The 27,630-nt window shown below is 37.4% G+C and overlaps 1 protein-coding gene across 8 annotated transcripts in view; it reads right to left on the reverse strand.

Annotated features, from left to right (window-relative positions):
- LOC138753842 (coiled-coil domain-containing protein 9-like) overlaps positions 1–27,630 on the reverse strand; it is a 299,921-nt gene that overhangs the window by 267,229 nt on the left and 5,062 nt on the right. For 6 of the 8 annotated variants that reach the window (XM_069917295.1, XM_069917298.1, XM_069917296.1 and 3 more), the window contains exons 2-3: positions 9,831–9,868; positions 3,788–3,869 (exon numbers count right to left, since the gene is read on the reverse strand). In XM_069917295.1, coding sequence (XP_069773396.1) covers positions 3,788–3,869; positions 9,831–9,850 — 102 coding nt within the window. In that variant the 5' untranslated portion in view covers positions 9,851–9,868. The remainder of the gene's footprint in view (positions 1–3,787; positions 3,870–9,830; positions 9,869–27,630) is intronic. The other 2 variants (XM_069917301.1, XM_069917302.1) reach the window with 1 other exon arrangement.

The raw sequence follows: 27,630 nt of genomic DNA on the forward strand, positions 1-27,630 counted from the left end.
AAGGTGCTGGCTGTCTACCTTATCTATCAATCTTGTAGACCTCAATTAAGCCGCATCTCATCCTTAGATTTGCTAACCTTGCCTCACAAGACACAGTTTCCAATCCTGGTAAATCTCCTCTGCACCCTCTCCATGGCTTCCACATTTCTTCCTGTAATGAGGTGACCAGAATTGAACACAATATTCTAAGTGTGTTCTCACAAGAGATTATGATAAGGATGGATCTGGCAAAAATAAAGAGTGCAGCTACTTAAGGTAGGTCCACTTTCAGAAAGTGCGTGTCATTTAAAAGTGAAATAATAAGGGTTCAAGAACAGGGGTGCAGTGCTAATGTGGTTTTTTTTTTTAAAAAGGTGCAGGAGCTCACCAAAAATGACAACAAGAAGGTCTTGCAAAACCTGTCCTTGGTGGCCATGTTATGAGCCCAGAGGACCCAAAAACCCAGCAGCAATAAATATTCAAGACAAATGGTTACTTAAACAAAAGTTGCTTTTGATCATCTTTAAACATGAAAACAGAATCACACTTTAACTTAACTAACCTAACAACCCCCTTCTAATTCTAAACGCACGTGTACGTAATGTGTGTGTATGTGTAAGTTCAGAAAAGTTCTTTGGTTCACAGTCTAATCTCATTTCTCTTCTTCCAAGTTCACTGGTTGCAGGCAATTCTTATACTGTGCACAGAATTTAACATACATAAAGTTCACCAGGATTTGGTGCTTGAAAGGTTATCACTCAGGAAGGTTCTTGTCAGTTTTCAGAGAGAGATGTGTTGTTCCAGGACATCCACGTCTTGCTGACAAAACTTGCCTCTTCAGGGTTCTCCAAATGATAACCTCTTTCAGGTCAACAGAGGTCCTTTTTGTTTCTCTTATTCCAAGTGAAACATTAGACAGCCAGTCCTCTCCTCTTACATGAACCACAAGGGCTTTTTGACCAGGCTGTCTCCCAAAAGGGGGTTTCCACAAGTTTGCCAGCTTGTCCTGTTACAGTCCCAGCTACTGTTATTGACTGAAACACTGTAGAAGTGATCGCTCTGTGTGTGTGTGTGTGTGTCTCTCTCTCTCTCTCCCCCTCTCTCTCTCTGAGAGAAGGCCTGTTTTTTTTCTCTCTGCTTGCAAAACCACATGATCCTCTTCGAACAGCAAGTACCCTTCCAGACAGAAGGCGGCTCCAACAACCTCTCTCATCTGTTGCCTTTTGTAAACAACAATCCATTAGTGAAGTCTCTTGGGCACTCTCCAAAGCCCTTGCGAAGACCGTTGGCCCTGACATGTCTAGCATGGGGCAGAGCTCCATTATTTCAAATAAGATCTATTTTAAAGTGTTTGTATGTGACCTACTCTAACCAACCTTTCCCAATTTATCTCCCAAAAACATATCTATATACTCTGTCACAGCCGGCATGTCATATTTGGCATTGTATAACTGAGAGCATTGTACAATTTAATAATCTGACAAAGTATTGCACAGTTGCACTCACTAATTATCATAAAATATAATTATCAACAAATAAATAAATAGATTGCAATCATGGATTTTACCAATTTAAAACTAATTACCTACTTACCAGAAATAAAGCAAATAAGTTTTTTTTTTGCACTTTTAGCCACTTAAATTGGAATCAAGTAATCAAGTATAAAAAAAGAATGTCTAATGAACTATTGCTGTCCCAGCTTCGGCTTCCTCAGTCCTACACTCTCTGCACTTCCCCATCTCTTAATCTATTGCCATTCAAATAGTAGTCTGCCCTCCGGTTTGTATTACCAAAGTGGATAACCTCACATTTATCCACATTGTAGTGCATTTGCCATGTATCTGCCCAGTCCCTCAATTTATGAAAGGCAACAGTGGAGATTACCGTTGTGCTGAAAGATATTTTTAAATCTTCACTGGCCACAGCAAATGTGGTACCTTTATTCAAGAACAACACTAATTGTAGGCCTGAGAGTCTGACATCAGTGATACAGAAGTTATTGAAAAATAAATTCTGAGAGGCCAAGTTCATTTCTAGTTGTAAAGGTAGGGATTAATCAAAGATAGATACAGCGTCTCCATGATAGATGTAAGAGAGGAGTCTTATCTAACCAATTTAAATGAATTTTTTGAAGAGGTAACAAAATGGTGATGGTAGATGGAGGCTTGATAAGTGATTAGAAGCCTATAGCCAGTGGTGTCCCACAGGGATCAGTACTGAGATACATGCTGATTATTATATACATTTAACGATTTTGGAGAAATTACATGGAAATTGGGTGTGGTGTTAATGATAAGCCTATAGGATAATATTGATCAGTTCATAAAATGAGCATAGAAAGTTTATTGTAATGACCTTTGGGAGGACTCTATGGAGCATGGATGAATAGCAGGACTTTGGTTTACAAATCCAAAAATCCCAGAAGCTGGCAGCACAAGGTTGTGAAGAAGGCATACAAGCTATTTGCCTTTGTTAGCTCAGGAATACAAAATACAAGAGCAGGGAAGTTATGGTACAACTGTATGAAATACAGCTTCTACTGTTTACAGCTTGAACTGTGTGTCATTCTGGATGCTTACTATTAGAAGGATATTACTGCACTAGAAAGATTGCACCATATGTTGTCTCAAATGGAGTGTTTTTGTTATGAGGATAGAATGAATAAGATGGATTTGTTTTACTAGGAGTGGAATGGCTGAGAGGGATCTCAGGAAGATTTACTTCACCCCAAAAGTGACTGGAATCTGAAATGTACTGCTGGGTGGGTGGTGGGGGCAGGTACTTTCAAATTTTAAAATAATCTAGAAGAGTACTTGAATTTTCATGGTATAAAAGGCTAAGTGCTAGTAAATGGGATTTGTATTGGAGAGTACTTGGTGGTTAGCATGAACATGGTGGGCCTAAGGGCCAATTTCTGCACTTATCATTAATTTCACAAAAGACAAAAATCTTCATCTGCATGACAAAGTATGAGAAAGAAACTTCTTTTGACTCTTCAGAAATAGACATGGGGAAAAAAATTTAAGCAAAAGGAAAAAGGACAAAGGACTACAAGAATATTTGAATCTAGATGTGGACATTTTTCTCCCATCCCCCATTTCTTTTGCCACCCTCCCCCAATCACCATCATCCCAGTCTTATCATGCTTCACCAATATTAATTTATCACGAGTTCTCCATTCTCAGCTGACACAAAGAGACAAAAGAATCTACAGCTGTTCTACAATTCAAAGACAATGCAACAGAGAAAAAAATCATAATTCCATAAATAAAGTTGTTTCATTGTAAAAACTGTAAACCCAACTGTCATGCTGACAAAGAATTTTATGCCAATAGCTACCTCTGTTGCTCACTAGTGGAGTACCTAATATCAATATCTTTTTTGCATTCAACACAAGAGGGCAAATGCACAGTCATACAGTCTGACTGCTGCCTTATTCCAAGAATAGAAACCCTTTCTTGTAGCATCACACTTTAGTTTGAGTCTACCAATAACTGACATTCCACTCAGGCAAGTTTAAAACATTATTTAACTATACACACATACATATTCATCAAGCACACAGGCACACATGTGCTGATCAAACATATCCACCATTCAACTCCTGCAATAAGAACAGCTGTAACCAGAACTCAGCTGATCAACCAGCCTAAAAATGGCTGGCACAACCTTCCATTTAATAACTCATTTCAATCTAATACAGATTTGTATTCCATCTATACTCTGCTAAACATAGCAGAACTTACTTTGTTACTCGTAGCTTTCATGGACTATCTCAGTCTTTTAAAATATAAACCAAAAAACTCACAGTTTTCTGCATTTTGAGTACGAGCAATCCTGGGTTTCTTCCAAACAGCTTCCAGAGGCATCGGTCAGTATCCCAGTACAAACTGCATGGTGATCGAGATCATGCTTTGATTACAAAAGCCTGCGGGCTTCAAGCCAAGTGCCTAGGCAGCTTGACAAATGCATACACTGCTCTGCATAGGGTATTTTACATTGTCACTTCCACGTGTACTTTTAACATTAAAAGCCACAATTGCATGAGCATAATTTAACAGACAATATCCATTTACCGCAGCAGATTCCACTACAAAAATTATAATCCCCATAAACAGATTCTTGTTTCCTTACAGCTTTCCCTGCTTAACCCTCTGTCACCAACCACCCCCCACAGATTTGGAAAGCTCCAGTTATTTTGAATGTAATAACAAGATGTCTGGTGCCCCCTGCACCTATCAGTCACTAATTTTCAGGCACATAAAATAACTTGAAAAGAAAATAGTTTTCTTCCAATTAAAAATAAATCCACATTAAGATTTAATAAGAATATATATATATTTATTGTGTGTGTGAAGAATAATACTGTGAGATATAATTATTTCCTTGCTTAGATTATCTCAATCTAAAGAAACAGAATAAAATATGAACAAGCTCTTTGAAATGATGCCCAATCATCTCACTGATAAACAGGAATGCAAATGTCTCGAGTGAGTGGTTCTTTTGCTCACCTATTTAAAGCATAGGACCTAAACACCATTATATGTGAGGCATGAGTTGTGCAGAAGACGGAGAAGTCAGAGGAATAGAAAATTCAGAGTAAACTGTAGGAATGGAGGAAATTGCAGAAATTACAAAATTAAATTTCAGATTTATTATCAGAGTACATATATGATATCACGTACAACCGAGATTCTTTTTTCCTGCAGGCGTAGCAAAATTACCACTAATTGGTAGTGCAAAAAATAAAATGGACACAGCGTAAAATGTGTAAACCAACAACAACTGTAAACAACCTAACTGTGCAACACAGAGAGAAAAGAAAATCAATAAAGTGCCTAAGTAAGAGTCCTTAAATGAGTCTCTGAGTTTGTCATTGAGTCTGGTGGTGGAGGGGTAGTAGCTGTTCCTAAACCCAATGGTGCAACTCTTTCCTGATGGCAGCAATGAGAACAGAGTGTGTGCTGCATGGTGTGGGTCTTTAATGACTGCTGCTGCTCTCTTGACGGCAACTTTCCCTGTAGATAGTGGGGAGCGTTTTGCCTATGATGTCTTGGCCTGTGTCCACTACCTTTTGGAGGGCTTTATGCTCAGGGGTATTGGTGTTTCCATACCAGACCATGATGCAGCCAGTCAGCACACTTTCTATCACACCTCTGTTGAAATTTGCCAGGGTTTCTGATGGCATACCAAACCCAAGGCCCAACAAAGGGTTTTCTGCCACAGGGGCTATGATTTCGGTTTATTATCCCAAAATTGCAACTAGATCTAGATCTAAACTGTTCCAAATACAATTTAGGATGAACATTATTTTTGATTAACTGGAATTCTTCTGCATTCTAATTAGTTACAGCCCTCTGTTTAGCATAGTTAATACTTTCCAATACTAAAATTACAGTGCAATAACATTTAATTATTTTACAGTGACTACAGCTTGGTATTTAACACCATCATATCACTAAAATATATTGTCAAACTTGGGGATCGAGGACTCAGTTCATCCCTCTGCAACTAGATCCTCAACTTCTTTATCGGTAGACCTTATTATGATAGGAAACATCATCTCCTCCTTGTTGGCCATCAACACAGGAGCACTCAAGGCTGCATGGTCAACTCCCCTGCTCTATTCCCTACATATTTACAATTGTATAGCCACATGGGTCCACAGCAATCTATAAAATCACTGACAATATCACTTTCTTTGCCAAAATAATGAGAAATGATGAGTCAGATTACAGGAAGGAGATTGACAATTTGGTTGGGTGGTGCCAGAACAACAATCCTGTTCTTAATGTAAACAAAACCAAAATACATTGAGAATCTTGGTAAGGGTAGGCTGAGGGACTTGTCTGCATTGATGGGATGGCAGTGGAGAGGGTCAGTAACTTCAATGTACGAGGAGTCCACATATCAGAGGATCTCTCCTGGAGCCAGCACACCAAGGCAACATAAAGGCGGCAAACCAATGCCACTACTTTCTAAGATCTCAGAGGAGTTTTGACAGGTCATTGAATATTCTATCAATCTTCTACAGTTGTTTGTAAGTTGGATGTTCTTAACCCAAGAACATCCAAACAACTCATACTTACAAACGGACTATGCACGGCTTCAGCTTGAAGAAGAATGCTGTTCACCATTTTGTCAGATCATGTTGCTGTTAACACTGTGTTGAGTGTGTAACTTTGTATTTAGCCTAAATTTTTCTCTTATTTATCCTTGTAACCATGCCTCCAAATAGTAAAACTGATTCAAGTGCTGGTGAAGTATCAAAGAAAAGGAAAACAATCACAATTGAAAATAAAGTGGAAATAATAAAGCGATCAGAAAGAAGTGAAAATGCCATCAATTATTGGAAAGTGTTAAGCTACAGTCGGTCAACAATCAGAGCAATTTTAAAGGATAAAGTGAGAATAATGGAGCCCTGATGAAAGCTACAATTATTACTAGGCAATGCAGTGGTTTAATTATTGAAATGGAAAGGCTATTGATAATTTAGTTACATCATTTATTTGGTGGGAAAAGTCAGTGTAATATGCATGTTAGCTTTACTTTAGAGCAAGAAAAGGCTCAAAGTCTTTTCAATTATTTAAAACAGCTGGTGGGGGGGTGGGGAAGGTGGTGGTGAGGAGAACCTTTTACCATGTGTGGCCCTGAAGGCGAGTCAGTGGTTGAATGGTGGGCCTCACTGTTTTTTCAGCGGTATCGGACCTGGGGGAGGGATGGTGGTGCTGTATGGATAATTTTAGAGAGCAGGCCAGATCCAGAGACCAGCGGGCCAGATAAATTTAGATCATGGGCCAGATATTCAGTCCATAGACATTTGTGCCTATGGGCTAGATAAATTTAGATCACCGGCTGGATTCAGCCGGTGGGCCATAGATTGCCCACCCCTGATTTAAAAACTGTACATGCAGCAAGTGAAGGTGAGTGTGATGAAGTATTTGTTGTGAGTAGGGATTGGTTTAATAGTTTCAAAGTTAGGGCAAATTTACATAATATTAAAGTGCAAGGTGAAGCAATGAGTGCTACTGTGAGTGTTTTTCCTGAAACAGTTAAGAAAAAATTTAGAGGAAGAAGGTTATTTCCCAGACCAAATATTTAATGTAGACAATATTGGCTTATTTTGGGGAAAAAAAATGCTTGAAAGGACCTACATTTTGAAAGAGGGAAAAAGTGCACCAGAGAATAAGGTATTGAAGGATAGGCTAGAACTATTGCTTGGGGTGAACACATATGGGGATTTCAAGCTCAAGCCTTTTCTTAAATCTGACGGCACTTATCCGTATCATTAAGGCATCTCTTCCTATTATTTGGAAGGTAAAGACAAAGGCATGGGTTACAATTGCAATCTTTGAAGATTGCTTTTTGAACCATATTCTCCCCAATATAAAGGTTATATTTTTACCCCCACCACCACTTCCCTACTCCCCCCCCCCTACATCGCTGCTTTAGGCAAAGGATCAGGGAGTCATAGCCTCCTTTAAGGCATTTACAACAGATCTTCTCACAAGCAGCGATGAGCTTAAGGGAGTTTTGGAGGAATTATAACATCTATGGTGCCATCAAAAATATTTGCTGATTCTTGGGATGAAGTGAAGTAGTCAGATATGAAAGGAGTATGGAACAAATTACCCCCCCCCCACCGCCCCCATTCACACGTGCTTTTCAAGGGTTTACAACTGACAACATCATTGAAGCCAGGCAAGCTGTGGGTTGATATTGGTAATCAACTGCAGTTAGACATCAGTGAAAATGATGTCGCAAAGTTACTCGACTCCCAGACCAAAGAACTGATCAATGAAGACCTCATGGAACTAGAGCAGCAGATGATAGCATTTGAAGAAGACAAATGGGACCTTAAAAACTCCAGAACCAAAAAGGTTTTTGTTGAAAGACTTAGATGAAGCCTTTCGTCTCATTTAACGGGGATGGCAAAGTTAGAGGAGAAAGACCCTAATACAGAAGGATTCACCAAGGTTTACTATACAGTTACTGAGGGTCTCTGCTGCTACAAGGCAATTTATGACAAGAAAAATAAAATCTCTGTACAAATCTCCCTTGATGGCTTCAAGAAATTGACTCCAGTACTTTTATATGCATAGAAAGTAAAATGTACAGATATACCCTGCTTTATGAAACTAGAGCGTTCCCATGGAACCTTTCGTAAGCTGAAATGGTGTAAAGCAAGGAAATGATTACCATTGATTTCTATGGAAAAAGTTTTGAGCGCTCCCAGACCCAAAGAAAACCCAAATAACACCCAAAACCTAAAATAACACTAACATATAGTAAAAGAATGATATGATAAATGCAAAGCCGATATGAGGTAGAAATAATGTAGGAACTATGTAGTTTCACTTACTAGAATTGGGAAGACAACGAGTTTTGATAGCCCCACCAGCTGCTTTTTCGTAAAAGCGAACACAGGTTTCTTAGTAAAAGTGAATTTGCATAAAGCAACTATTCGTAAAGCCAAGAATACCCATATACTATATACTAAGACAAACATTAGATTAATGGACGTTAAATAAGAACTATATGTACCTGCTCCGACTTACCTACAAATTCTATTTAAAGACAGACTTAGGAACAGATCTCGTTCATAACCCGGGGACTGCCTATACTATGAAAAGTATACTGACTAGCTGTATCACTGACTGGTTTAGTAAGTCAAGTATTCAGGAGTGCAGAAGGCTACAGAATACAGCAGCAAATAAATCCAAGTCCATCAGAGGCTCTAACTTCCCATCCACTGAGGACATCCATTCTGCCTTCAGGAAGAAGATGCAGAAGTCTGAAATCCAGCATGTCTAGGTTCAAGAACATTTTTTATCCAACAGCCAAAAGGCTCCTGAACCGCCCCTTACAACCCTCACTATAAACTACTCTGGCAGCATAAAAGACTTGTCTGCACGATTGAAATGTCACCACTTTTCTTGTATTAACTGTAAATATTTATCTATCTGTCCTTTATATTTATTATCTACCTGTTTGGCTGCAGCAAGTACAAATTTTGGTGCCTATGTACATTATACTTGTATATGATAATAAGCTTATTACTCCTGTATAGTGAAATCAAAATCAACCCTCATCCTACAACTTAGTTAAATTCATTGTTGGTGGATGTTATTAATGAATCTTTTAAATCTGAATGCATAGAAATAGGCTCAAAGCATTATCCTTTCCACTTCGATCAAAAGAAAAATTCAACAGAAAAGAATTGCTGTATTTTAATTTATTTTTGCCCAGAAAGCACACCTTTCAAATTCTAGTGACATGCTTACCTTTTAGCGCTGAAATCGTCAAGGTTGTTTACAAAAAAAAAAAATCACAAAACATATTGTCATCAACTTTAAGATAATCAGATTTTATTGCAGTTTCAGAGATATAAACTTGTTTTAATAATTTTTAACCCACAACATAGCAATAAGTCCAAAGAAACCATTAGTGAGGTGTTATATAATTTTGCATACCATGTATCAAATCACCAATAATAGAACCTTCTCTAAAGCAATGATCCCAGCAATGGATATTTGGGTAGATACTGACAAACTCCAAAAATGTTTTAGATTGATGACATTTCACCAGAACCTTTTACATTTTTACTTCTCTTTCTAAAGATGCTGCCTGATTTGATGAGTATTTCTGAATTTTCTGATTTATTTTTGACATCTAACATTCAGTATTTTGCTTTATAGGTAACCAGCCAACAGAAATTCTGCAAAAGAAGTGTTCAGTTACTGCAATTTATTGTTTTTTTCGAAAGAAATTAGGAAAAACTGTTGCAAATGGATTGGCACAATCTTCACAAATGGGAAATTAATTGGGTGAAAGTATTTGTGCACACTTACCATAATTTCACAATCCTCATGTGCTTTTAAACTTCTCCCTACAAAGATAAATTTTGAAATTAGCACCACATAGATTAAATTCTGCATGCAAAAAAGCACATAGGCTGAAACAATAGAAACCGTAATGAACAGAAACCATAACCTCTGTAAAAGACAAAGTGTTCTAATAATTACAAGGAATACCACAATGATGTAATGTCTATAAGCAGAGCTGCAGCTAAAATGCAGAAAGTTAAAAAAAATGGATGCATTGTTAATGATAAAAGAGCAAAGAATTAATTGCAAAGGAATGAAAGTTTCAAAGGTGCATTATATAAAAATTAGAATGTGAGAAGTGTGATTTTTTTTTTCTTGTTTGTCATAGAGGGATTCAACACAGAAAGAGGACATTTGGTCCACCAAGTCCATGCCATCAACCACATATTTACATTAATCCTTTTTATAATTCCCCTCACGTTCCCATCAACCTTGCCCAGATTCTACTAGGAACTTGCACACTGGAGACAATTTACAGTGGCCAATTAACCTATCAACCCTCACATCTTTGGCACACGAGAGGAAACCAGAACCCCCAGAGGAACTCGTATGGTCCCAGAGAGCATGCAAACCCGACATCAATCTCTGGCTCTACTAGTAGTGCCATTGCACCGCACTCTGTGCCTGCAAGCGGATGTTGAAAATTAATGGCAATCCTGCAGCATTTACATCTTGCTTTCAGAATGCTACTTTCAAAATGTGCACATAAACATTCCAATTTTCCAATGGGATGAGCTGTTAATACTGTCACAATAATGGAATAGCACAGACAAATAAAGGGAGAATGTTTGCAATAACATGAAAATAAACAATTTGCCTAAACATGAAGAATACTTCCTGAGGCTACGTCAGCAAGCAGATATTATGTGACCTATCTCATATATTCAACAAAACAACTAAAAACTTCCATAAAAGCAGCCTTCTCATCCATTAACACTAACTGGATCCAGCACAGACACCCTGTGCGTCACCACTAATCAAAAACATAATGGCACCAGCCACACTGCAGCTACAGGAAAGAGAGGCTGAGTAGCCTGCTCGACTTCAACTCCCCAAAGTCTTTCAACAATCCATGAAATGCGCAAGTCATGCATATGACAGAGTTTCTATGTATTTCAATGAGTGCCCACCAAGTTCAGAGAGTAGCATAGAAATAGGCCCTTTGATGCAACTCACACAAGATGAATATCTGAGCTACCACCGGATCCATCTAAACCAGTGGTTTTCCAAACTTTTTATTTTTACTCACATACCTCCTTAAAACCCTTACTAATCACAGAGTACCCTTGGCATAGGGATTACTTAACATGGTATGAGAGTGGAAAGAGAGTCTGAAAACCACTGTTCTAAACCTTTCAACATCTATATACCTATTCAAGTGTCTTGTAATTGCACACCAACACTTCCTCAGGCAGCCCCATCCACATACACTATCTACCTCATCACGTGTGAAAAATTTGCCCTCCCCCCCCCCCCCCAGGTTACCTTTAAATCTTTCCCTTGCCTCGCAACTTAAATCTATAACCTATGGGCTTGGACCCCCTGCCCCCTGTCCTGGGTAAAAGATTATGACCATCCACCTTACATATGATTCTCATGATTTTATAAATCTCAAGGTCACCTCTCCTTCATTTCCAAGAAAACAGATACAGACCATCCATCTTCTTTTAACCAAAGACCTTCAGTCCCATCAACATCCTTGTGAATATCTTTTCTGCACCTGCTCTTGCTTCATCACATCTTTCTTGAACTAGGATGACCCGTACAGCACACAATACTCTAGCAACAAGTTGTGCAGCTGCAACATGACACCCCAACTCAATGCCCCAAATGATGAAGGCAAGAATCCCATATGCCCCCTTCACCACCCTATCTATTATATTGCCACCTTCAGGGACCATGCACCTCTAAACCCAGGTCTTTCTGTTCATCAACACCTTCTGACCCTACTTCTCACCAAGTAGGTCCCAGCCTGGTCTAACCTCCAAAAATGCACCATCTCTCACCCATCTGAGCCAAATTCCTTCTGCCATTCCTTTGCTAGTTGACGTAGATCCTGCAATGATCTTGGACAACCCTCTACTGTCCACCTCATCACCAACCCTGGTGCCATCCTCAGAACAACATACAATATTCAATCATATCCTACACCACCTGATAAAGGGCTGAACCGATCCCTCTGGCACACCACCAATCACAGAACAATCACATACTACCTTCCTCTGACTCCTTCCACTGCCAATTTTGTATCCAATTGACTAGTTCACCCTGGAGCCTTTTGAGATCTAACCTTCAGGGCAGCGCAAGATGCGGTACACTAGCAAATAGACCTTGGTAAAGTCCATGCAGTTAACATTCACTGCCCAGCTTCCTCCAAACTTCTTGGCTACCCCTTCAAAAATTTCCATCAAACTCACGAGACTTAACCTTACAATCACAAATGCTGACTATTTTTATCAGTCCTTGCCTTTCCTGTCTCTCCAAATCCCCTCCAGTAACTTTCCCAGCAGTGATGTTGGGCTCACTGGCCTGGAGTTCCCTGGCTTATGGTTTCATTACCTCCCATCTATTGAAGTCACCTATAGGAGGCTCTGCCTCTAGATGGCACCCAACATCATAAAGGACCCCCATCACCCTAGTCACAGCCTCTTCTTGCTATCTTTGGGAAGAAGGTTGTGACCAGGGTGCCTGAAGACCAGCATCTCTAGGTTCAAGGACAGTTTCTTTCCGACTGTAATCAGGCTGTTGAAACATTCCCATATAACACTAACCATAAACTACTCTTGATACCACAAAAGAACTGTCTGCACTATTATAATGCTACTTTTTTCTTACATTGTTAAATGTAAATCTTAATCTATTTTGGATTCGTTATCTTTTTTAATCTATTTAATTAATTCCATTGTCACTTTTTAAATAAAGTACCTCTTTGGCTGTAGCAAGGTAGAATTTCACTGAAGAATGCATATGACAATAAAAACAATCATTATCCTTGCAGCCCTGCCTAATTGAAAAGTTATGGAGAGAAGCCATTAATACATGTCTAGGCTGTAATGCATAATGGTTAAGATACAGTACCAACAGCTAGAGGATTGGGCCATCAACAAGAAATAAGCTTGAGTGACAGCTGGGAATTTGAATCATTGTTAAATAAATCTTGCCTAAGAGTTACAGAGGCTAGTTTCCACGCAACATCAGGCCAATGAAGATAAACCCTTACATCGGAGGGGCATGGCAAGATGGCATAGAGTCTAGACGTGCAATCTCAACCTCTCTGGCCAGACTTTTGAATACCCATTTTTTAAACCCTTTGTTTTCAAGTTTAAACTTTTTAAATTTTAGTTTAAAGTATTAAGGAATTATTATGGCCATTAATGGTAAAAATAAGTTACATTTTCAAAGTGCTGAAGATTTGGGGCCGAGACGACTTGATACAGCCCCAGGCTCAATCTCTTCATTGTCTAAACCCCAAAGATCGCCTGTGGGGGCTGAAAAAAAATCTATTGCTCACCAAATGAAGGATGGCGCTGGAATTACCAGTTCTCCGGAAGAAGGTGCGTGTTCTCAAGAAGTGGACCCCAATTTGGAAAGCCTTTCGATTTCAACGGAGGGAGCACGCAGGAAGATGACTCCATTGTTGGAAATGCATCAGGTGGTATTTCAATCTGAAGAAATCGTTTTTATTCGTGAATTGATGAAAAAACAACAAGATATGGGGGGAGACCAGCGGCGACCCCCTGAGGAAGTCGGGGTGCCATTGCTGGGAGCCCAGACCCGCAGTAAAACTTTTAAAATGCCTTCTGTTGAATTGCAGCAGGAACTGCAGTTACCTTGTTCTGCCACTATGTCAGAGAGAGCAGAGCTGAGCTTTACTGACTTACAGTGTATGCAATTGAATGCAATTATCCAAGCTGTTATAAAACCTTTGTTGACATCTCAATTGAATGAAATGGTTCATATGAATGCTGGTATAAGTTCAGAATTAAATATGGTTAAGACACATGTGGATGCATCTTATGAAGAATTTAAAAAATTTCAGACTGCTTTTTTGGACTGTAAACAAGCAACTTCTAACAGAAAAAGTGTTGAAAGTGGAAAAATCAGTCATAGAATTAGGAGAACATGAGAAGGAGCTAGAAAGAAAAATAGATTATTTGGAGAATCAAAGCAGAAGGAATAATGTGAAAATTGTTGGTTTGCCAGAAGGTATAGAAGGACAAGATCCTCTTCGTTTCTTTAAAGACTGGATTATGCAAATATTAGGGCAAGAATTTTTCTCTGGGGGATTGGCACTGGAAAGAGCCCATAAAGCTTTAAGAAGAACACTCTCAGCTGGTCAATCACCGAGACCGGTAATAATCAAATGTTTGAGTTATTTGAATAGAGAAGCAATACTTGCAGTACAAAATGCGAGACAACGACAAACCCCATTATTGATTCAGAATAGCAGTCTTTTTTTATCCTGATCTGAGTCAAGAGGTCATTCGTCAACGTCGATTCAATCCAGTTAAAGAAGTTTTGTGGCGTAAAGGAGTGTTGAAGGTGTTTTATGGAGACTATCAATTTCGGTTTTTTGAAACTGATCGTGAAGCAATGATTTTTGCTGATTCATTGCCAGATATAAGAGGACAAAGACATAGTCCACCATCATCTCCTAAAGAAAAATCTGGTTGCTCTGGAAACAGAAGAAATGGCAGAAATTGGAAAAATGGGAATGGAAAGAGTCTACCTCCTTCTGAAATGGGAATCTTCGAGATTGGAATCTTCTGGATGAAAAGAACAATTTTCTTATTCTATTTTTTCTTTTGTAATTATATTTTGATGTTACTGACTGTTTGGCTATGGAGGGAGAGATTTGCACTAAGTTCTTTACTAGTCATCAGCCACTGGTGGGTGACCCACACCCAATTTTTGTTTAGGGGATTACTACCTTTTGGTAGTTTTTTTGGGGGGTTTCTTTTTTTATTTTTTTAATATTTATTTTTTTAAAATTTTTTAGTTTTTAATTTGTGATTATTTTATTGGAGGGCCTATATACATTGATTTAAGTTTTTATATATATTATTGGTATTTAGTAATAATAGTAGATATGTCAAAGTTGAGGTTTGCTACTTTTAATGATCGAGGATTAAATAGTACAATTAAACGTAAGTGAGTCTTGGCATATATTAAGAAAATAAAAATTGATATTGCCTTTTTACAAGAAACACATTTCAATGTGAAGAAAAGTGTGAAATTAAAAAGGGACTGGGTTGGGCATGTATATTCTTCTTCATTTAATTCTAGAGCTAAAGGTGTAGCAATTTTGATACATAAAAATTTATCTTTTGAATTACAATCAATGGAGGAAAAGACAGGATGTATTCTTAAATTGAATTGTAAGATTTTTAGTGAATGTTGGACTTTACTTAATATTTATGCTCCAAATGCAGATGATGAAGTATTTATTTTGGATGCATTTTTATGTTTGGGTCAGGCTAATGATAATATTTTAGTTGGTGGTGATTTTAATTGTGTTTTGGAACCTTTATTAGATAAATCTCCAAAGAAAATTTAAAAATCCAAGATGGGAATTCAGGTCCAAGCATTGATGAAAGATCTTAATTTAGTAGATATTTGGAGACATCTTAATCGAACAGAGAAAGATTTTTCTTTTTATTCATCTAGACATGAATCATTTTCAAGGATTGACTTCTTTTTAGTTTTGGCACATTTACAAGGGAAAATACAACAAGCAGAATATAAAAATAGGGTGATTTCAGATCATTCTCTGTTATATTTTACATATGAGACTGCTGAGAAAATTCAAATAGCTTATCATTGGAGATTTAATACAATGTTGTTAAAAATATGGAATTTATTGATTTTTTGAAAAAATAAATTAATTTTTTTGAAAAAAAATTCTAATTCTGTTCAAAGTAAGTTTGTATTATGGGATGCTATGAAAGCCTATTTGAGAGGACAAATAATTAGTTCTAAAATAAAATAAAAATTGATTAAATCAGAGTCTTGAATTAGAGGAACAGATCAATGAGTTAGAAAAGGAATTTCAGAAAGATGCTACAGAAGATCAGAAAATAGAATTATCTAGGCTGAAATTGAAATATAATACTTTGCAATCTTATCAATTTGAATGTGTGATTAATAGGACTAAACAAAGGTATTATGAATGGGGAGAGAAAACACATAAGGTATTGGCGTGGCAATTAAAGAAAGAATAGATATCGAGGACTATTAATGCTGTTAGACGGAATTCTCTTATAAACCTCGTGAGATTAATGATGAGTTTTATTCATTTTATAAAAAGTTATATACATCTGAAGGAAAACAGGAAACTGGATCGATTGATTTTTTTTCATCACAGTTGAATTTACCGATATTAGAGGATGGAGATATACAGGAGTTAGAAGAACCATTTACTGACTCGGAAATTAAAATGGCTATGCTGGAAATGCCGAATGGTAAATCGCCTGGTGATGATGGATTTTCGGTTGAATTTTATAAAAATTTTTATGATGATTTATCTACAGTGTTTGGGGATGTATTACGTCAAGTTGGAGAACATTATAACCCAAGTCTTGTTCTAGTGCTTTAATTACACTAATTCCTAAAAAAGATATAGATCCTTTGAAAGTATCTTTATATAAAATTTAAGTTTGGTCCTTCTTTTATTAGTTGGATTAGGGCTCTATATAGTAAACGGGTAGCTAGAGTATTGATGAATGGTTTGATTTCGGAATCTCTTAGGTTAACTCGATCAACTCGTCAAGGTTGTCCTTTATCACCAGCTTTGTTTGCGTTAGTGATTGAACCTTTAGCACAGTTGATAAGACAAAATACACAGATACCAAGGTATGAAAGTTTTAGATGAGGAGTATAAAATTAATTTATTTGCTGATGATGTATTGGCGTATTTAATAAACCCAGCTCAGTCACTTTTGCATTTGAAGGAATGTTTAATACAATATGGATGTCTTTCTGGATATAAAGTTAATTGGGGAAAAAGTGAAATATTACCGGTAAGTGAAGGAGATTATTCAGTTTATAAGAATATTATTAATTTGAAGTGGACTTATCGAATTAAATATTTGGGTATAATTTTGAATGTTAATTATCAATCTTTATATAAATTAAATTATGTTCCGTTAATGAAAAAAATTAAAACTGATTTGATTAAATTGAAAGATTTACCTATTAATTTAATGGGAAGGATAAACAATTAAGATGAATCTCTTTCCGCGTATACAATATTTGCTTCAATCTATTCCAAATTTACTTGATAAAATTTTTTTTCGAGATTTAAAGAAAATGGTTAGGGAGTTTTTAAGGAGGGGTAAATTTTCGAGAGTAGCTTTGAATAAATTAACTTGGAAATATGAGTTAGGGGGACTACGTTTACCACATTTTCAAAATTATTATGAAGCAGCCCAACTTAAATTTATTAGTTCATTGATGGATTTGGTACGCCCTCCTAGTTGGGCTAAAATTGAGATGGCAAGTATTTCTGAATTTGAAATACATCAATTTTTGTTTAGGTGGAATATGAATTTGTTACAACAATATAATGTGCCAAAACTCAAACACTTAATGAAGTTATGGATAAAGAAAAATTAAATGATAGGCTCTAGGGGTAAATTATTGGCTTTGACTCTGTTGTATAATAATCAACTTATTTCTTTTTCAATACATAATCAAAGTTTAATGCATTGGAGATTTAAAGGTGTGAAAAATTTGGGAGATTGTTTTAAAGAGTGTAAGTTTTTGTCTTTTAATCAGATGAGGGAAGATTTTGGTATTGATAAGAATTCTTTATTTCTTTATTATCAAATTCGATCTTGGGTAAAATGTATGTTTGGTAGAGATATGATTTTACCTAAAATGACTAAATTTGAGGCTTTTCTTATGAAGGTACCAGAGAAGGGTTATATTTCATTTATGTATCAAATATTACAGCATGGTATGGACAAAAAGGGTTGCGATAGATCTAAAATTAAATGGGAAGCGGATATTGGTTTTATTTTTTCTGAAGATGATTGGTTAGATATCTGTTATGATAGTGTAACTAGATTGATAAATGCACATTATGCAATGATTAATTACAATTTTTTATGTCAATTATATTTGACACCTGAAAAATTTAAAAAAATACGGTTTTAATGAATCAGATTTGTGTTTTAGATGTGGTGATACAGTTGGAACTTTCTTTTCATGCTGTTTGGTTATATACAATATTTTTGGAAGAAAATTCAATTGTTTTTAGAATATCTGTATAAGATTTAAATAGTTTTAGATCCAACAGTATTTTTATTGGGTAGTTTGCAATCTCTGAAAGGCTTGGGATTGGAAAATTCCAGCTTGCTTTTGGAAATTTAGTTTTATCCGAGCGAAAAAATTTATTGCTAGTACGTGGAAAAATACAAATATGATTAATATTAATAGATGGCATAATGAGATGAAATATTGTTTAATAATGGAAAAAATCACGTATGTTTCACATGATAATTATAATTTTTATTAATAAATGGCTGTTATACTCAGAATATTTACATTTCAATTTATATTGATTAGATTTTAATATGTATATTTAATTTTTTTTAATGTTCTTTCTTTTTTTATGGCTCTCCTTAAGAGAGTTGGCTGAAGGGGGGGTTCTTTTCTTTTCTTTTTTCTATATAAAAAAAATTCATGTTCATGTTTAATTGTAGTATATGTCAAATATTATTTGTTTTTTGAACGAATAAATAAAGTTTTTTAAAAAACCCATACATCCATGCAAATCCTGTACAGCTCAAAGCCTGCAATGGTCAGAGCATCGACATGAAAGGTACATGTAAACTCAAGGTGAAAGTTAAAGATAAAGAGTACCACTTCAGGTTCACAGTAGTCCCAGATGGACACAAATCACTGCTTGGTGACAAAGCATGTAAAAACTTAAGCCTAGTCAAGAGGGTGCACCACATTAACAGTGCCAATGCACAGAACAGCATAGAAGAAATATAGGATAATTTTCTAGACATCTTCAAGAGGTTTCTACCATTCACCTACAAGATACAGTTAAAGGAGGATGCACAGTCATTGGTGCATCCCCCAAGGCAGATTCCAGCACCACTAAACAAAAAGCTCAAGCAGAAACGCAACCAAATGATGGGGTCATAAATAAAGTGGAGGAGCCCACAGAATGGTGTGTATCAAAAAGAACAGGGACCTACACGTGTGCATGGACCTAAAAGACTGGATAAAGAAAGAACAACATTATCAGATTCCAGCCAGGGATGAAATTACAAGTTAGATGGCCGGTGCAAAGTTTTTCACTAAATTAGAGGCATTCCAGGGCTTCTGGCAAATAAATCTGCATGAAGATAGCACAAAATACTGCACATATAATACATCGTTTGGCCAATACTCCTGTCTGAATATCCTCAGCTGCGGAAGTGATCCGCAGGACAATGGAACACATAATAGAAGGTATAAAAGGGGTACATGTGTACATGGATGACATGATCTTATAGGGATCCACACAAAAACAACACAAGAGGCTCATCAAAATGCTACAAAACATGCGGAAATATGGATTAAAGTTAAACCGAGCAAAATGTCAGTTTGGTGTGAAGGAAATCTCCTTTCAGAGATAAACTGCCAGAGGTAGGTGTAGAGCCAGACAAGAACAAGTTGAAAGCAATTTTTAAAATACCAGACCCAATGACAAAAAAAAAGGCATATTGAGACTGCTGGGAATGATCAATTTCATTTGTCAATTCATACCAAACCCCTCTTCCAAAACAAGGTTCCTAAGGAAGTTGTTACAGGACAAAGGTGAATTCAAGTGGACAGCCAACCACAAGGAAGAATGGGGACGATTGAAGACCATTCTAACTACAGAACCAGTGCTTTTGATGTTCTTTGACACATCCAGAAGGAAGAAAATATTGACAGACCCTTCAAAAGATTGAATAGGTGCCATACTACTTCAGGCTATGGGAGAAGATTGGAGGCCGGTAGCATATGCATCAAAGACAATGACAACATTTGAATGATGATATGCACAGGTCAGGAAAGAGTGTCTAGGTATGGTCTATGGACTCAAGAAATTCCAGGTACGTGTATGGTCTACCAACATTCATGGCAGGAACAGACCACAAGACATTAGTAGCAATAATCAAGAAAAATCTCAGTGAAATGTTGCTGTGAATTCAAAGACTGATGATGAAGTGATGACTTTCAATGGTGTACACACCAGGAAAACTTATTGTGTTTGGTGATGCATTGTCCAGGATAATGATATAGAGTGAAGCACACAATGAGAGTTCCAGATACAGTTGTGAATCTCCACATTAAGCTGATTATTGAATTTCTTCCCTTATCTGACATGAAATCCAAGCAGATTGCAACTGAAACAGAAAAGGACACAGTTCTACAGAAGATCATCAAGAATCTGAATGAAGGATGGCAGAGAGGTGAATGTCAGCTATACTGCAACATCAGAGCTGAGCGTTATCAGTGGGCTTCTTCTAAGCCAGAAGAATTGTCATTCCACAATCACTGAGACAAGAGATGCTGAAAAGGCTGCATGAGGGGCATCTTGGAATGAAAAAAATGCAAGAGGAAGGCCAGAACTGCTGTTTATTGGCCAGAGATAAATATTGACATTCACAGAATCGTTTCAAGCTGAGAGACCTGTTTGAAACCACGCAAAGCAGAAAAAGGAACCCATGATCATAACTGACTTACTAGCGAAACCATAGCAGAAAGTTGGGACTAATCTGTTCCACGTTGATGGAAAGAATTTTCTGCTGGTTATTGACTATCTATTGAACTATTTTTGTGTTGCTTCCTGCTTCTGCTGCTGGTGTGATCAAATATATGAAATCAATCTTCGCAAGACATGGAATTCCTCAAATTGCCTGCAGTGACAATTGATCATGCTACAGCAATAGAGAATTCCTTAACTTTGCAGAGGGGATGATTTTCGACATGCGACTTCACATTTTCTGCATCCACAGTCAAACAAAAAAGCAGGGAAAGGAGTTCTGATAAAAGTTGCTCGAGAAAGCACGAGAGAGTGGCTCATATTCTTATCTCGCTCTATTGAATTACCGAGCTTCACCACTTGAACATGGTTCATCACCCGCTGAGCTTCCGATGGGACGCAGACTATGCACCACACTTCCCTACTCTGCAGACCCAAACAAGAGTAAAGATGTCGAAGATATCAAATGGAGACAAAAGCAAACTATGCCAAGTCAGCAAGAAGCTTAGGGCCACTGGCACAACATGACACATTGAGACCCAGATTCCAACACTTGGGACAAAAAGGGTTACTCTTCTGAAAGAAATCCAAGATCCTATACCGTCAGAAAAGGATGATGACGAGGAGGAATCGAAAGAAACTCTGAAAATGCAAGAGACACTGCAAGAACAGACAAATGCAGAAGATCCTGTCTGCACAGCAACAGAGGAAAACCACTAGTGCTAGACAGTATTGGACCAGCAGAGCCGTCACAAGCACGTGTTAAGAAGATCCATATGCGCTATCAAAGCACCTGACAGACTGAATCTCTAAAAGAAAAAGAACTGGACATTAAAATATTTGTGGTGCTGATGATTGTGCTTAATTTGTGTTGAACTTTAAACTCAAAAGGATACTGTATTCGTGTGTCATGTTGTTAGATTAAACAGCTCAAGGGGGTGTAATGATAGAGTGTTAGTGATAATCCTGACCACAAGAGGGAGTTGGAGATGAGTTGTTGCAGCTAGGAGTAAATTCAAAATGGAAGCCCCATGTGTTTCTGTGTTCTAAAATTAATAAATCATAGTTTTAAAAGAACCCAAGTTTCTTTATGACAATGAAAGAAACATCACACTGTGCTGACCAAGGTAAATCTAGCAAAGTGACCACAACTAGAAAAAGAATGGGTAATTAAAAATCAGCAAGATGTGTTACTCATGATGGCATTGGAATCCATACACTAAAGGAAGCAAGGAAGAAAAGAATTTTGGATTTTACAGGAAGTGCTGGATGGTGCACAAAGTTCATAAGACAGTATGACTTTGCAATTCGGCAGAGAACTAAGATTTCACAAAAAGCTACCTGCTGATCCGAATAATAAAATATTAGTTTCACCAGTTTGTAATCAGATATCAGAAGGAAGGCTACAAGTTATCAACCATTGGTAACATGGACGAAACACCAATTACACTTGACATTCCAGAGAATTAAATAATGAACCAAAAAGGAGAAAATAGAGAGGTAGGCTTACTTTAGTTCTTTGTTGAATGGCCGTTGGCATTAAAGCCAATGGTTGCTTTTAAGAGAAAAACTCTGCCAAAAGAGAAATTGCCCAAAGGAATTGTCGACATACATCCACAAGGCTGGATAGATGAAGGCGGATGTAGAAAATGGATAAAAGAAGTTTGGAAGATGCAACCTGGTGGACTAGTCAAGAAAGGGAGTTTGCTTGTCTGGGATCAACCTTGCACATATCGAATGAAGAATGTTGTTGATGAACTCTGATTCGAAAACACTCACATGGCTATAATTCCCAATGGACTTGCAAGGATTTTGTAACCAATGGATGTTAGTATCAATAGGCCATTTAAGAACCTGATTAAAATGAGGTGGAGTAACTGGATGTGAGGAATAAAAAAAATCACACAGGCTGCAGGCTGCAAGAGCCTGGCTCATGGGAACCAGGTATTGAAACCAAGATTCAATAGGGTGAGGACAAGGAACACCCAAAGGGCCGGTTTCTGAAGCCTTCCTGATCATGTCAGGGATTTGGACCTGGAGCTTGGGTTGCCAATGGATTGAGCAGGGGTCTGAGTGGCTGCAGGAACACAGGAGGCAAATCCATGGACACTTAGTCTCTTGAAGGGTCCCTCATGCATCTCTTTTTCTTACTGTTAGGGGTGCCAGGCAATGCTAATGGCAACTCATTTGCCTTACAGCAGTCAAAAGTAAATTTTGTGTACATTATATTTTTGGTATTATTACATGTCATTGAAAGGAATTGTGAATCTTGATCAATTCAACATTTTTATATTTCTCCTTCGCCTTCCAAAGGAATTAGCTCTTGACATACTCAGACAGAGTCACCAAAGCTACCCAATCACAATGAAATGGTCCCATGAGCTTGAATATTGATTCTACCTCCATAAAACTTAATGGTATTGGATTGAACATGAACAAGGAACCCCATCAATAATTATCGCTAACAGCACTCCCTCATCTCATATGGCAAAGCTGTGCAGTAAAGGCACAGAATATGCTTCAGTCCCTATTATCATCATCTGATTTGTGAGTAACACAGTTGCCAAAATACATAAAATTAATGAAAGAATTGAATTAAAGGATAATTTATTTACCAATCTACCTGCTGTAGATGAGTTTGTCAAGGAGACACAAATCAAGTCTTCATAGCGAGATTATCAGTCATGGCAGTGCAGCTGACATGGAAATAAGAGAGAACAACACTGCAAGGTCCTCAGTGTTACCTACATTCTTCCCAGTTACCCTCTTCTTTTTAATGTATATATATATATACAATGACTTGGGATTCTCCTTAATCTAACCCTGCTTAAAATCTTTCACATTTCCTTTCTCTTCATTCCTCAAGCACCCTGTCAGATTTTAGCTTCCTAAACCTCACATATGCTTCCTTTTACTTTTTGACTAAATTTAGAATATCTTTCATCATCCAGTTTCCAAAATTGCCCATCCTGCTCTTTCTTCCTCACATGGACAGGTAGGTCCTGAATTCTTACACCCACATACAAATGTGGACTTACCCTTAACAAGTACTCCAAATCTACTCTCCCCAGTGTCTACCTCTTTATAATAGCCCTTCCCTTATTTAGTACGTTCTTCCAAGTTTCAGTCTTATCCTGATATATAACTACGTTAAAACTTATCACTTCCCAAAATGATCTCCCACCGAAACTCTGGAAATGAGTCTGGTCAGATAATCAATGTCTAGTGTGACCCTTTCCTGGTTGGACTCATAACATATTGCTTCAATAAACTCAAATACATCAAATAAATTTTGCCACATCTGTGCCTCAAGGGTTGAGGAAGATCCAGAGGAAATTGAAGTCATTCATTACAATAACCTTGTTGCTTTCACACCTTTTTTAATCTACCTACACATTTGCTCTATTTCCCATTGGCTTTTGGGAGGTCTGTGGTATAACCCCAATCAATGAATCTTTCTTATTCCTGGATGAGCCCTCCAGGATGTCCTCTTTGAATGCAGCTGTGATAACCTCCCTCAAGCGATGCAACTTGCCCGTCTCTTTTATATCCCGATCAGAAACATCCACACCCTGAAATGCTGAGCTTGCCAGACTTGTGTCTTTCTCTCTACCAACCAAGTTTCTGTAATGGCCACAACATCATTGTTCCATGCATCAATCACAACAGAAGTAGTCCATTATTTTTCTATTCCTACCCATATTGTTATTAATAAAGGAACATGTTTACCCTCTCCTTTCTGAACGTACTATGCCCACTCAGAACAACCTTGATACTGGCACCAGGGAAGCAACACCATCCTGAGTCTAATTCATAGCCACTGATCTGGCATGTGCCTGCGCCTGTTTGTGTGCATGTGTGACAATTCTAGAAAGACATTCCAAATTTCAGTCTTAGAAATCCATAATTGAAATGCAGACTTTTAAACTGATGTTCATATGTAATTACAAAAGAGGTGGGAGAGACTGGACTCCTGAAAATTCACAGATCCTTGTCGAATTTCTTCCAGAGAAATGTCCTTTCATATGAATGGTTGTCACAACTCCCCTTTTCCATAGCGAGGGGAAACAAAATGTCTGACTTCCACGGTGCTTTCAAATCCCAGGCACAGGTCAGTCAAAATGATCATCATCATGGGTCACCATCCAATGCAAGAATTCTCCTGTTTCCTTCACCCAGATACAGGTTAATCAAAATGGTCACAGTGGTTCAATACTTCCCCTGACAGAGAGAATCTGCAGAATTGTCCACTTCTCAAAGTCACTTCACCTCTGTCTTCAAATAGTTAGCTGATCAATAATGTTTGTTTAAGTGTCCCATTCACGTGACTCACTCACCACCTGTTTTCCTAGATAAACAATTGTTCTCTCTTCTTTCAGTGCATAACTTTGTTTATAGTTTATACTTGACGGTGCCATCCAGTCTCACCACATCTGTGAATGTATTAACCCTTAAAGTGACACTCTCACTAAATGAAACATGAGCACGTAATACCCGAGAGACTACACCCCTACACAACAGTATCCAAAACTATATGTATGAGAGAGGGACAGCCACAGGAAACTCCTACACTACTCACATTCCCTCTCTACTTACCCATCTACCTGGTTGAACCCAAGATGTGGCCATCTCCTTGAAACTCCTATCTATAACACTGCTTCCTGAATGCTCCTCAGTGAGTCGAACTGGCGGTCTAGCCAATTAATAGAGAGAGGAGCTTCCTGCAGTCATCGCCATCAGGGGCATTTGAGGTTTCTTGATCTCCCATATCTCATGGTTTACCATTCCAGTGATGACTACTACTTCTTTAATAAAAAGACTAAGAACATTAAAAATCTTCATTTGCCTTACTTGATGATCTGGCATCCACCACACTGAGGTAAGCTGCGGTGAAGGGTTGGTGGGAAGGATTCAAAACCCTCCAAGAGAAGAATTTGTTCACATAAATTATTTTAAAACTTTTATTTATCAACACACATATTCCATGGACAAATACCAAAAAAAAATTTTTTTGATGGATATCTTATCCCCTCCCACAGAAAATAGAAACCCCCCCCCTCCAAGAAATGAAAAAGGTTTAAAAAGATAGATAATACATTAACAACATCTTTTTTAATTCTTCTTATATAAACAAAGTTTATATAAAATACTGTTACATTGCTAAAATTATGGAACAAATATATTCTATTATAAAACTACAGATTCTAATAAAAAAATCCTGTTCAATATATATAAAAATAAATTAATTGTTCATTCTTAACAATACTAAAGATAATATATAATACTACAAGGTGAAAGTGAGGTCAGCAATTGACAAACTATCTTTGAAAAAGACAGTTCATAAAATAATTCATAAAGTAATTACCCCAATCTTTTGCATAAAAGGAAACCAAATTTTCAAAAAGTGACTATTTATTTTGTAGATTGGAAGTAACTTTCTCCAAAGGTATGCAGCTTCTCATTTCAATATCCCATCGATCCATAGTTAAATTTGCTTCTAGCTTCCACATAGTTGCAATAGATTTTTTAGCTACTACTAGTACAATTTTCAAAATGTCCCACTGAAACCAGTCCAGACGAACACTCAGGTCAATCCTTGCAAAATCACCAAGTAGAACTAACATAGGATCTCATGGATCCCTATTATCTGTTGCAAAAAATCCATTAAATTTGTCCAAAAGAAATTTAATTTGGGATAGAACCACATTGAATGTATAAAAGTACCAACATCTTGCTTATACCGTAAACATCTATCAGACAGTTCAGATTTTAATTTATAGCAACCAGTTTCTCCATCACTCTGGCTCCCCCGAGAAGCCAAGTCCATCTATAAAAGAAAATCAAATTAGTTATCAATAACTAACTCCAGAATATAATTTTCAGTTCAAGTATCATTCTTGCCAACTTCTTCTTGACGTAAATCTGGTAATTTTTCCACAAATCCTCGCACATGATCTGGATTCCAGAAAGTCCAACTTTGTTGGCCTTGTAAAAATATCTTCAAAGTAGCTGGATAGCATAGTGTAAAAGTATAACCTTTCTTCCACAGAATGTTCTTAATTGGATTAAAACTTTTACTTTTTTCAATAATTACAAACTAATATCAGAATAGACTTCTATTTCCAGTGGTGCTTTGCTCTCTTTGGTTCATTTTGCCACTAACTCCAAAACTTTTTCACGTACAAAATCGAAGAAATTTCACTATTATAGGTGTTGGGTTCTGTTCCGGAGGGGGTTTGGTTTGTAAATCCCTATGGGCACATTCAATCTCGATAGCATCTTTAAAACGTTCACGCCCAAAATTCTGAGGTATCCATCCCTGCATAAATTTAATAGCTTCCCCCTCCTTTCCTTCTTTAACATGGATAATTTTGAGATCGTTTCCAGAGAGTCCACTTTTGCAAGAATTTCTCCATTTTTCTCATGCTTAAATGCTTCCAAGAGATCATTCAGTCTATCTTGAAAATGTCAATTCTCCTGTTCCACTACTTTAACTCTTCCATCTACTGAATTATATTGTATTTGAACGTCTTTAATCAGTCTATATGCTTTGTCTATCTTCCCGTCCATTTTAGTTTCTATTTTAACCTCAGACTGCTTAATATCTTTCCTTACCAACTTTAATTCTTCCATTATAATAAAGGATCTTCAACTGCTGTAGCTGATAAAAGTTTCAACCTAATCCCTTGCTCTTCCTACAGTTCTTCCAAATGTACCTGTTCTCTTTCTTCTCCCTGTATAATATCCTCTTCCAGCTCTTCTTGTCTTGCTTCTTCCATATAATCTTCTGTTTCCTTAATAATTTGTAAGGATGTCGCTCTCCTGGTTGATGTCGGATCCTGGCTCACCGATTTTCTGAGCCATTCAGCCAGGGCTCCCTTCTGCCATTGGTCGCACATGCATCATTCCTCGCACATTCACATTCATGTCAATCCTTCTGCCAGATCCTCCAGGCGTCCCTGCTGTTGCAGGGATGCCACAGTCTGCTGTGTGGCAGATTGGGGAGCTCGTTTTGAA

The sequence above is a fragment of the Narcine bancroftii genome, chromosome 2, assembly GCF_036971445.1.
Source record: "Narcine bancroftii isolate sNarBan1 chromosome 2, sNarBan1.hap1, whole genome shotgun sequence".
Classification (NCBI taxonomy): domain Eukaryota; kingdom Metazoa; phylum Chordata; class Chondrichthyes; order Torpediniformes; family Narcinidae; genus Narcine; species Narcine bancroftii.